At 35.1% G+C, this 12,560-nt stretch overlaps 1 protein-coding gene across 1 annotated transcript in view; it reads right to left on the bottom strand.

Moving 5' to 3' along the window:
- Positions 1-12,456, bottom strand: part of MRE11 (MRE11 homolog, double strand break repair nuclease) — a 62,893-nt gene extending 50,437 nt beyond the window's left edge. Inside the window, exons 1-7 of the mRNA XM_046637662.1 lie at positions 12,375-12,456; positions 11,477-11,595; positions 9,695-9,827; positions 8,076-8,236; positions 4,191-4,278; positions 3,241-3,382; positions 935-1,049 (exon numbers count right to left, since the gene is read on the bottom strand). Of these exons, the coding sequence (XP_046493618.1) occupies positions 935-1,049; positions 3,241-3,382; positions 4,191-4,278; positions 8,076-8,236; positions 9,695-9,827; positions 11,477-11,496 (659 nt within the window). The 5' untranslated portion in view covers positions 11,497-11,595; positions 12,375-12,456. The remainder of the gene's footprint in view (positions 1-934; positions 1,050-3,240; positions 3,383-4,190; positions 4,279-8,075; positions 8,237-9,694; positions 9,828-11,476; positions 11,596-12,374) is intronic.
- Between the last annotated feature and the right edge of the window lie 104 nt (positions 12,457-12,560).

The raw sequence follows: 12,560 nt of genomic DNA on the forward strand, positions 1-12,560 counted from the left end.
AGAGTATTCTGTAGTCAAAGAACATCTGTTCAATAAATAACATATTATATAATCAGGCCCAAATTCCTTTGGGTTCTTAATATAATTTCTCAGCTTTGTCCCCTACATATCATTCTCACTGCCATCACTGTTCTCATCTCACTTTTTTTTTTACTGTAATGATCACATCATAAATCTTGCTTCTTCAAGTCTCTATTCCACTCAGTCAAGCCTGCACCCTTCCAACAGATTAAACTTCTTAAAACTACTAACAAAAGACAGCTGAGCTAACTATATTTATATTCTGGAAAAACACTTGCATATATCACCAGGAGATATGCATAAGAATGTTCATAACGAAAGGTTTAAAAAAGCAAAAACCTGGAAATAACGCAAAACCTTCACTAACAGGAGAAAGTATGACTGTATACATCAGTGAAAACAAATTACACTTTTAAGCATCACAACGGATGACTCTTAGTAATACTGAACATAAATAAGCCAGCTGCAAAATATACAGCATGGTTCCAGTTATACCAAAACTAAATAAAACACTCATTATGGATATACAAGTAAACAATATAGCAAAGCAATGGACTGATTAAATAAAAACTGAAGATAGTGCTTCCTCTGGGGTGTGGGAAAGAGACGGGGTCGGGGAAAGAAGGGCATGGGGTAATGTACTGGTAATGTTCCACTTTGCTGAATTTAGAAATACTCCTTTTATGGTCATTTTTACACCTTATCCATGTTGCTATAAATATTCTTTTGTAGGTATGAATATATATTGAAAACAACTTCAAAGTGCAGTCACACAAAGCATATCTAAGTTTTGCCTGATCTTGCATTGAATTTCAAAGAATAAGGAGCATTTTACTGAAATAGGTAAGCCTAGAAACAGAGATTTGGGGAACCTCAAATACTTGACTCAAAAATTTTCAGTGAAAACCTTTACCTGTTCTGATGAATCACAAATAAGTTAAACCAAGAGTTCTCATCTTCTTTTGGTCTGAACATTGTTACTTTTTTATTGATGAACATTCTGTAGAGCCTTTCATCTGGAATGGATCCTGAAATGGACATGGCATTATTTTAAAACTAGTTTCTTAGTTGGTTTGAAAAAATAAATATGTTTTATTTCTAAAGTAGGTGCTTCTCTAAGTATTTCATTTTCCATTTAGAGATATATTTGAAATCTGGAATCACTATTTACAAATGAATATGTTCCAGGTTCTTGCATGACAGCTGCTAAGCAGACAGTTGCATTCAAAGAATGTTTTCCATGTCAAGCATATATGCCTTCAAAATCTGGAAAATGTGGAATAAAAATTTGAGTACTCTACTTAAATTCTTATTAAAATTTCTAACAATATTGTTGTTCACTATTCCTTTATTTATTGTAAGTATATATGTACTTTTGACCTAACAGATACATTATAAAACACACAGAAAAAGATATTAAAAAGGATGAGATAAATAATAAATGTATTTAACAATACTACTCTTATATACATTGTGTTTTTAAATAAAAATACCATAGTTTTTAATAATTTAATGACTTTTAAATAATTTTTCCAGTACCTCAAAGGATCATCTTAGTCTAGTGGAGGAGGGCAACAAAAACAAGTAAACAAACACACAAATTGCAATTGTACATATCATAAAAGAAGAAAGCGTCAGGATGCTAAGATGGGGAAGATCAATGGGGATAGAAGGTGGCTACTTCATGTAGTGACTGGGGAAGGCCTTGGAAGAAAAGACAACAACACAGAAATAAAAAAGCTGGAAGAAGTCTAGCTTCTATGGAGAATTCCTAGGGTGCGGCCAGTGCAATAGATAGTGGAATACAGAGCATATTACTGGAGACAAAAAAGCCCAGGCATACAAAGTCCAGGGCATTAGAAGGCTGATGCACATAGTTGTTGAAGCACTGAAAACACTGACAAAATTTGAAGGTAGGCAGGTAAAAAAATTTGAGAGAAAGAAGAGGGCAGTTTAGCCAGTTGGCAATTAGCTTCAAGGGGGCAAGACGGTTGCTGGCAAGACCTATTCCACTTGTTAGCCATGCTGTGGCAGCATCACACATACAAAGTAGAGGAAGATTGGCACAAATGTTAGCTCAGGGCTAATCTTCCTCAAGTAAAAAAAAAACAAAAGAGGAAGATTGGCAATGGATGTTAGCTCAGGGCAAATGTCCCTCACCAAAATAAATATATATATATACAAAGAGAGTTGAAGTAAATAAGATCTTCTAAGGCTTCTACTATACTAAAATCACTCAAAAAATAACAAAAAGTATTTGAGGTTACCTGTGAAATTTTCCCCAATCACTCGCAGGGTACTTTAAGGTTGATTTAACGAAATATAGTTTTTATAATACTCTATACACAATAAAAACAATAAAGCTATTGCATTCATAAAACAAATAATATATCAAGCTGAACTTAATCCAAGGAAGACACAATAAACAGACTGCACTCTCAAAATAGTCTTTGATCTTTCAATCACATGGAATAAAGCCTAGCAAATAGGCTTTTATCTACTGGACACAAAATAAATTGAAGATAGTGAAGTCGATAAAGCAAATTTTTTGAGCACTATAGATGACAGCTCTAGACAGCACTGTCTAATAAAAATACAATGTTAGCCACTAACACAAGCCAAATATAACTTTAAATTTTCTAGTAGTTACATTAAAACAACTAAAAACAAACAGGTGAATTAATTTTAATATATTTTATATGACCTAATATCTTAATAAGGTATTTTACATTTTTCCTAAGTCTTTGAAGTCTGATGTGTATCTTGTACTTACAGCGTATGTCAATTCAGACTAGCCACATTTCCAGTGCTCACTATCTACATGAGGCTAGTGGTCACCATCTTGGACAGTGAAGCTTTAGACCTTTTGAAGACTTCTAAGATATCAAAATGCAGTTTTTCCTAATTACTCTGTAACTCTAACATTCAAGAGTCTATATCTGAGTCTAAAACAAAGAAAAAATAAACAGATACTAAAGGAAAAATATTTTTTCACCAAAACTGCTATTAAAAACAAGTATCAAGGGCTATTGGTCCTACTAAGTACTAAAACATTTCTACCCAAACCTTCTATCATTTTTTACAGTCACCCGTAAATAATAATCAAATGTGCCTCACTTTTTTCCAAACAACAACAAAGTTAACTTCAGAATTTGATTTCCTAGTTGCTTAAACAATTAAATATTTATTGACGTAAATAGTAAAATAAAACCATCTTACCTAAGCCATATAGAGCAATTTTTGTGCTTCCTTTCTGAAGCAAAACTGGACTAATGTCTATCTTCTCCACAGACATGGAACGTCCAAAGTGATTTACAAATCCAGCACAACTTAAAATATCCAGAGCACAGAGTGCGTCTGCCTATGCAAAATATTTTCGGAGAATATTAATGCATATATAAAAATAAGTAATCTGCATATCATATTATTACCTATTAAAACTATATTCTATATACTAGTTATAAAAACATAAGATTAGGATAGTGTCATCTCAAAACAAAATTACAGTAGTGAAAGTATTTGCTACCTTTTTTCTATTACCAATGACCTACTGCAACTGGAATCACATGCTAAATGCAAAGTTAACATTTCATCAAAATTTATCATGATGCCTTGGCCGCTGAAAAATAAAAATCAGCCGTGAATAAGCGCTTTGTAGTATTAAGCAGACCTCTTAAGACACGGGGGAAAAAAACTAGGTAAGTAGCGATTTACAATATTAATGACCAGATAAAAAGATATTTTAAGTTTAGAATCTCTATTACTACTTCTACATCAAACAGGTAATAAGATGACCTAATTGAGATTTAAAATTGTTCACGAAACAATCATTTCCTACAGGTGAGATTTTATGAGATAAGAGATACAGAAGCACTTGGTAAACTGTAAAGCCTTATACAAATGTTGGGTATTGATTCCTAGTCCTGGTTACTGGTTGTTAACTCTAGCACTAACGAAATAAAAGCATACTTCACATACCAATTATTATTTCAGATTTTAAACAATTATCTAAAAAGCAGTATAAAAGCTTATATGAATGATAAAAAGTCAATTTGACTTTCTGACTCAATTTGACAAAAAACTGGGAAGAAGGGGAAGAATGCTTTCCACAGACAGGCTCAACTGATCATTTCTAAAACTTCAAGAAATTGTAAGAACTCAAGAATTACCCCAGTGGGATCATCATGATTGCCATGAATACTAAACACTGGAATCGAAACGTTGAGATTGCCATCTTGGTAGTTCACCCACGGAAACCTTAAAAAAAAGGGTAATTAAAGTTTCTATAAGAGACGAAAGCTGTTTCCCCCAATACCCTCCCCCCTAAAATTAATTCAATTATAGGCAACTGGATGATCTAAGTTTTTAATGACCACTAGTTTGGAGCTTTAAAAAAATAAAATCATAGGCAACAACTCATTTCAATTCAAGTCTGAAAATATCTCAAAGTACTACACTTTAAAGAAACTCTACAATAAATGATGCCTGTGAATTGTATCAAAGAGTGGTACTTTTGATTAATGTGAAGTTAATAAACTTTCAAAATTTTAAAAGGCTTTGTATAAGGCTTCTGTATTTGCAGAACGAGGGGAAGAAACAGATCCACTTTGGAATCCAAAGACCTAGATTAAAAATTTCAGCTCTATCACTTACTACTTGTGCAGTTTAGTCGCCCGCCCACTCCTGCCCCTAGTCATCTAGCTCCTCTTCTCAGAGGCAAAAGATGCTAGCAAATTCTAGTGCATCTTTGCAAAAATATCTTATACCTGTACAAGCAAACAAATACATTTTCTTCCTTCTTACACAAATGGTAGCACAATATAGATTTCTGCACCCTGCTTTTATCATTTAATGTATTTTAGAAAACATAAAGAGCTTTCTTGTGTTTTTGGCAGAAGAGTACTCCATTGTATGGATTATTATAATGTGTTTAAGTAGTTACCTACCAATTGACATTTAGACTATTTCCAATGTGTTGTTTTACAAATAATGCTATAGTGAGTAATCCTGTAAGAAGCTGCCCTTGTGAGAGCACAGAAAAATATCTAGAAGGGAATTGTTGAGTCAAAGGGTACACTTGCATTTGTAAATTTGATAACTACTGCCAATTTCCCTCCAAAGAAGTTGTACAAATTTACACATAATACAACAGCAATGCATGAGAGAGACTGTTTCCCCTTACTTCACCAACATAATACATTATCAAGCTTCTAAATCTATGCCAGTAGTTCTAAACCCCAACTGCATGCTAGAATTATCTAGGAAACTTTTAAGATATACTAATGCCATGACACACAAAGAGATTAACTGGCCTGGAATAAAAGTGGCCGAAGTGGGCATCCTTGTCTTGTTCCTGATCTTAGAAGAAAAGCTTTCAGCTTTTTACCATTAAGAATGATGTTAGCTGTGGGTTTGTCATATATGGTCTTTATTATGTTGAGGTATGTTTCCTCTATACCCAGTTTATTGAAAGTTTTTATCATGAAAGGATGTTCAATTTTGTCAAATGCTTTTTTCTGCATCTATTAAGACAATCATATGACTTTTATCTTTCATTTTGTTAACGTGGTATAGTATACTTTAATATCTAATTGGGCTAGTCACTATTTCAGTTTTTGTATTTTTTTTGTTTTTTGGTCTACTTTTCTGTATGAACTAGTAAACTGTAAGGGTAAATTATCTAGAATGCAGCACAAAGAGATAAAGTTATGGGCAATATAAAAAAGAGGGTAAGACATGAGTAATATCCAAATAGGGAAAGGATAGGAAAACATGCTTAGTACTACTCTTTTCCCACTTTACAATGATGAAATTCAGGGAAGGCAGAGCCAGGACTTGAATTCAGACAGTCTTATATCAGAATCCGTGCTTATAATCACTATGCTATGCCGCTTTTCCAGTAACTAAAACGACAGCAGACTCCTCAACTGCAACAAAAAATAGGAGTTTACCACTCACTGGCAATCAATGAAAAAACTACTAAAAACTGTACTTCAGAAAGAAGGAAACTGAATCTAGACAAAAGGAACGAAATACAAGAAGTAGCAACTGTGAGCAAAGAAATAGGTCAAAATGTCTAGCGGGTGGAGCAGTTTAAAAATAGTATGCAGCTTAAGAATAAGATTAGAAAAAAGAAGAAAACACTAAACTTGTAGATTTGAACAGAAGATGGGTAAAGACACTGATCAGAATTCTTAAAAACAAGGACATACGTAAAAAATTACAGGAATCTTTTAAAATCGAATTCTACACTCAAACAAACGATCAATCCAGAGTAAAGTTAAGAACAGCCATTTTCTTACATTCTTCATATAAAAATCTCAAAAAATTTACCTCCCAATATAAACTCATTTTTAAAATATATATATATATATATATATATATATATATATATATATATCTCCAAATAGGTAAAAAAAAATAAATACAAATATGTCTGTTTTTGTGGGTTGGTATATATGCACATATTTCTTATCTCTGTGCACTCAGAGAGCCTGGAAGCAGGGAGAAGACAATAGTAAAGTGCATGCCTAGCGTCCAAATTTTGGCTTTCAAATACCATTCTCCAGAAGGAACCAGGCCTCCTTGAAGAAATGGATGAGTCGAAAGCTAGGGAAGGAAAAATAAAAAATTAGCCTGGAGCATCTTATAGTGCCAAACAGTAAGAAGGAAGGGGAAAAAAAGATGGGGATACGTCAAAAGGACACAGGAACCAATCTGAAAGAGCGCCCAATGGCAAAAGTTAGAACAATTTTTTGAGAATCAAAATTAATTATGATAGTATTAAATTATAACCCAAAGGGGAAAAAAATGAGCTCATACTGGTATAAATAATTGAATAAGTTCCTACTGACAGAGACAAGAGAATAAATAAACAAATGGGGGAGAAAGATAATCTTTCTTACAGAAGAATTCCAATTATAAATGTAGACAGAATACGGGAAATAGAAAACTACCTTTAGAACATCACAGTTATAACTGAGGTAGACAAGAGCCACTGACGCAGGCTAAAATTAGTGGACAAACTAAGGAGAAACACAATAGTTGCGCAGTCTCAAAATAGCTCCCCCAAAATATTTACAAATTACTGTGTTGGTTTTAACATGCCCACAAATTCTTTGACACTCCTTCATCTCTCCAGGAAGTGAAACTTAATTTCCTCTTTGGGTGTGGGCTGGACTTAGCGACTCACTTTCAACAAACAGTGTAAGGAAAGGAAAAAACAGTAACTTGACAGTGGAGAAATCTGGCAGACATCACCTTAACCAAGAGATCAAGGTTAACTTGACCAGTAAGAAGCTGTATAGATAACATGTACTCCCAATAAGCTATGAGAAAGGCACTTCACCTCTGTGAAATATTCTTCCCCAAAAACTTATAACCCTAGTCTAACCATGAGAAAAATCCAAACTTAAGGACATTCTACAAACTATCTGACCAGTACACTTCAAAAGTAGCAGGATCATGAAAGACAAATAAAGACAGAGAAACTAGCATAGGCTGAAGGAGACTAAAAGAACATTTCAGCTAACTGCAAAGTGGCATCCTGTACAGTGTTTAAGAAAAAACATGAAAGTATCTTTATAACATGGGGTTCTAGGTGGATACGGTAAATAAGTCCCAAAAGTACAAATCTTAACGAAAAGGAATGATACATTTGACTACATCAAAATGAAATATTACTGTCAACAAAAGGCCTCATAAACAAAGTCAAACTCACTGATTAGGGGAAAAAATACAGGCCTAACAAAGGCTTAGTATCTAGAATTCTGCAAATTCAGTAGGAAAAGACAAAAATCCCAATTTTTAAAATGGGCAAGATATGAAGAGGATACCAAAATGTACAATAAACATTTGAGAACATACTCAGTCCCACGATCAATTAGGGAAATACGAATTAATACAATGATGTACAGAAAATTCAAAGAACTACATTTACTGTGAAAATCATCTACAGTGAAGGTGAAATGGCTAATTGTTAATGTGTTTATGTGTCTTATACAGAAAACAATATACACACGGAAACATTCACTTAAGCATTTAAATATACTTACTTACTAAAACCAAAGTTGACTGACTGATCGCTGATAATTTCAAACTGCACGGGACGATCACCCATGCAATATTTTCTGAATAACTCGAGGCAGTTATGTAATGTTTTTCTTGAGGGCTTATTATCATGAAAAAGATCACCACCTAACAAAATAAAATCCACCTAACCAACAGAAAAAAAAAATTAGTATGTTTTATAGGTAAACTCTGAGGAAAAATCAAGGTTGAAGATACTAATTTGCAAGTCACCAGCATTTATGTTTACTCCCCAGCTCTCTCTTGGACTGTAGACTGACATGCCTGCTGGAATGTTCCCCTGAATGTCCTATTAGAATCTCCAGTTCAAATGGACTAAATCAGAATTCATCACCTTCCTACAGAGAGAAGTACGTCACAGGAAGTATAAAATAAGGAAGAAGTTTTCCTTATTTAAAACCTACTTCTATTGTTGGTATCAGCCAAACTTTAACACGCTTCAGAGTCATGGTCATCCCCCTTTCCCTCATCCCCTTACAACTAACCAAAGTATGCAATCCTATCTTTGCAATCTCTCTTGGATTCACCTCCTCTTTTCCATTACATGCCATTACTTTAAAAAAGACTGAAACTGATCTCTAATTCATGCTACACCCTGTTCCCAGAAGACTTTCCATTAAATTGGGTACAAACTCCTCAATCTGGCATTTGAAGCTCTCACTGCAGCTTAGATCATATTTCTAGTCTTTCAGCATGCTAACTCATGACCTACCAGTGAGCTGAACTGACCTGCTGTACCTAACAGATCTCATACTGTCTCACCTCCTGCTTCACGGAGGATGTGCATTCTCTGTGTTCTTCACTTGTCAAAAGCTGACCCACCCTTCAGAGCCCAAGTAAAGACCATCTCCTTCGTTAAATTCACCTTGCTATCCACATCTAAATGATGTCTTCTACCTCTAAACGCACAGGAAATGCTGTTTATCATTTTCTTACAGCTCTTACCACATATGACCTTGCATGTGAGCATTTTGGACATTTGTCTTATCTCACACACTGGTTTGCTGTATGTTCTTTGAAAGTAGAAACTATGACAGTCATTTTTACATTTAAAATAGAAACTGCCACAGGATCCTGCATTCAGTAAAAACCCCATAAACATCTGTTAATTTTTACAGGCTATTTACAAAACTAGCTTCTACTTAAATTAAGGGCAGAAAGCACAGAAAATCTGCTTTTATTTTTGTTTTTTATTTATCTTTTTGGTGAGGAAGATTGGCCCTGAGCTAACATCTGTTGCCAATCTTCCTCTTTTTGATTGAGGAACATTGTCACTGAGCTAACATCTGTGCCAATCTTCCTCTATTTTGTATATGTTACTCTGCCACAGCATGGCTTGATGAGCCGTGTGTAGGTCTGCACCCAGGATCCGAACCCATGAAACCCAAGCCACCAAGGCAGAGCCCATGAACTTAACCACTACACTACCAGGCCAGCTCCTGCTTTGGGCTTTTAGTGTATTAATATTTAAACAGTCAATGTGAGTACATGGACCTATAAAACAAACCCGGAACTTCAAAAAGGGAAAAGAGTCTGCTGAGAAAGGGAACAAAATAGAAACTGCAAAACTGTAAACCAAACTCACTTGATTTTCCTGGGCAAGTCTTAAAATTTCATCAAGTGTTACAAAGGTATCATTTCCTCTGACTGCATCTTTCTCCATAAATCCCAGATGAATATCCGTTGCAACTAAGATTTTAAATGTATTTTCATCATCACTGTATTTAAAATGAAAAGAACGTTTCAATATAATCACTAAAAGGATGTTCAAGAAAAATGAAACCTAAATCTATAAAATAAATACTAGCAGTTATGGAGTAAAATCATTTTTCTAGTCTTAAACAAGGTCTGAAAATTTGAAGTATTAAACAGATCATCAATGCCACAGTTTTCCTACCACTAATTCAGTACAGAACAAATGTATATACATTTTTAAAAGGTTCTGTAACTGCTTCAAAAATTTCTAACCTTGTTACAACCAGTTTTATACACTCATATGTAACCTGGATCTGAAAGCTTGGTTGTTTTCCTATTCTGCTCCAGAGCAAAAATCCAAGAGGATTTGACCCCGATACTTAAACTTGCTATTTATCTATTTTTCACTTTTCCAGAAAAATTAGAGTTAACTGGTTAATTCAAAAAGCCCTTCCTCTTACTTTATAAGCAAATTTTATCCTAGTACACTAGTTACTTACCTTCAGGCCCCCTGAAGATGCTTGCTTGACACTACTCTCCATACAAAGTTAGTTTTTCCTTAACAAATTTGGCCAAGTACCAAAACAGATTTACCATTCGACTTAAATTTGGTAGTATTCAAAAGTAATTTCATGTGAAACAGCAATGTAACAGTTATTAATACTCTCTTAATGTAACTTTAACTTTCTTGAAAATATTTTGGTATCTGATCTCATCTCAACTCCCACATGTAAACAGGTACGTATCATTACCTCTGAAAAATGAGAAGGTTAAACACAGAAATTAACTGATTTATCACACAATAAGGTGGGAGAAATAGGACTAAAATCCAGGATTAAAACTCAAGCTGTTTTCACTAAACCATAATGAACTTCAAAAAAAACTTTTATATATCTCTAAAGTTCAAATCTTTATATATTAGAGACTTTTCCAGCAGACTTCAAAACTGATATGCATACTGTTCTAATTGCTATATACACATAGGCGGTCAGAGTACTTTCACATCACATTACCTTACACTTCCATAGCAATCTATGGCGTATTTTCACATGAATTTTCTCACTTAAACAGGAAAATTAATCTGAGAAAGTCATTTTTAATCCAATTATACAAGTGAAGAAATTGAGGCAAGGTTGAGAATTACTAATGTGCTCAAGGTCGCACAGTTATCAATCAAGGAATTGAAAACAGGGTTGAAAGACTCCAAGTTTAAGGTTTTTTCACATAACTCTTTCTAGTCCTTTTATTTATTTTCATTTCAGTCAAATTCATTTCCAACTTATTCATTACTAGAGCATTACTCCTCTAAAACCCATCTTAAACCCATTTGAACTGGCTAGTAAGACTTAGTCATGAAAGCTCAAGAATATTTATAGCTTCAATATTTTAAGGCAAAACCTAAGAATATAAATTTATACACTATAGCAATGCACCAAATTACTGCAAGGCCCCAATCTATAGCTGCATATTATCTCTTAGTTAATAAACATTGTATGATCATATGAATTTTTAAACATTCCAAATAGTCTTTTTGATGACTAACACTTCTGTTCACAGGCAAGCTATTTATTTACTGCGAATTTATCAAATAAGTTTTCTTTTATGGTGACCATAGTTGATAGGCTGTAGAAACCTAACACAACAAAGAAGATTCCAGAAGACAGGTTCTTACAGGGCATCTGCAGGACTCATTTCTACAGTCTGTCCAGCTCCTCTGGGACCAGTTTTCTCTCCAAAGTACTCCTGGGTCCTGTGCTCAAATATGTCAGAAAACTCACTCGATGCCAAATTCTAGCAAATTCCAAAAACAAAATTATATTATTATAAAACATTTTTAAAAAGCAGACTGGCAATTTTGGAAAAGTGTCTCATCTCATCTAAGCATCTACTATTATTTTTTAAGAGCTATGAAGAGAAAATAGACTAGAGCCATTCTAGTTTCACTACTATAATTAAGCTTATCTCCTATTTGCCTTTTCCATGCCCTATGGGAAACTAATGTTTGTAAAATGAATGGGCCAAAAGGGTCACGTACAGTAGGTGGGGTTTAGCACACGAACAACCCTGGATATGCAGAAATGGTTTAACTTGCATGCAAAGGCTACTCTAGAGCATGGAGGCGACCTCGTACTTCCTGCTCAAACACAGCATTTCTTAAAGGAATGGGCGTGCTTGTTTTGGAAAAGTAAGTCCCAAGTTAAAGCTAAAGTAAATACAGAAACACGTGGTCTGCGGAGAAACACCTTCAGGCGCCAGCAGAACCAGCGATAATGGCCAGGATATTCCGTAAGGAGCCACTGCCACCGCGAAATAACCCCTGCCATGTCCAGATTCCTGGTTTCTTGGAGATCCCAAGCCTCAACCCGCCCCACCGCCGGACTCTCTGAGGCCGGAACGCTGGACCCTCCAGAACTCCTCCCCAGCCCGCTCGGCCCATTCTTCCCAGAGCGTCAATCCATTCTGGGCTTCCTGCCAAGAATCCTGCAGTTAAAGGAGGCGGATACGATTCCCAAATTACCCCACACCTATACTCTCCAAAGCCCCACCCTCGAGATCCGAGGCTCTTTTACCCGGAATGACCCAGACTCGTAAGAAGAAAACCAACACCACGGCAACAGCTGGCGGGTGATAAACCGCTTGGCCCTAAACCTGAATTAGGCGGGCGAGAAAAGCAGCTCTTTCCCTCGCGATAACTCATCGATGACGTAGGCGCCTGAAGTCCTCTTCGGCTCTCATTGGCTGCCAAATGCAGTGAG

This window comes from Equus quagga, chromosome 14 (genome assembly GCF_021613505.1).
Source record: "Equus quagga isolate Etosha38 chromosome 14, UCLA_HA_Equagga_1.0, whole genome shotgun sequence".
Taxonomy (NCBI): domain Eukaryota; kingdom Metazoa; phylum Chordata; class Mammalia; order Perissodactyla; family Equidae; genus Equus; species Equus quagga.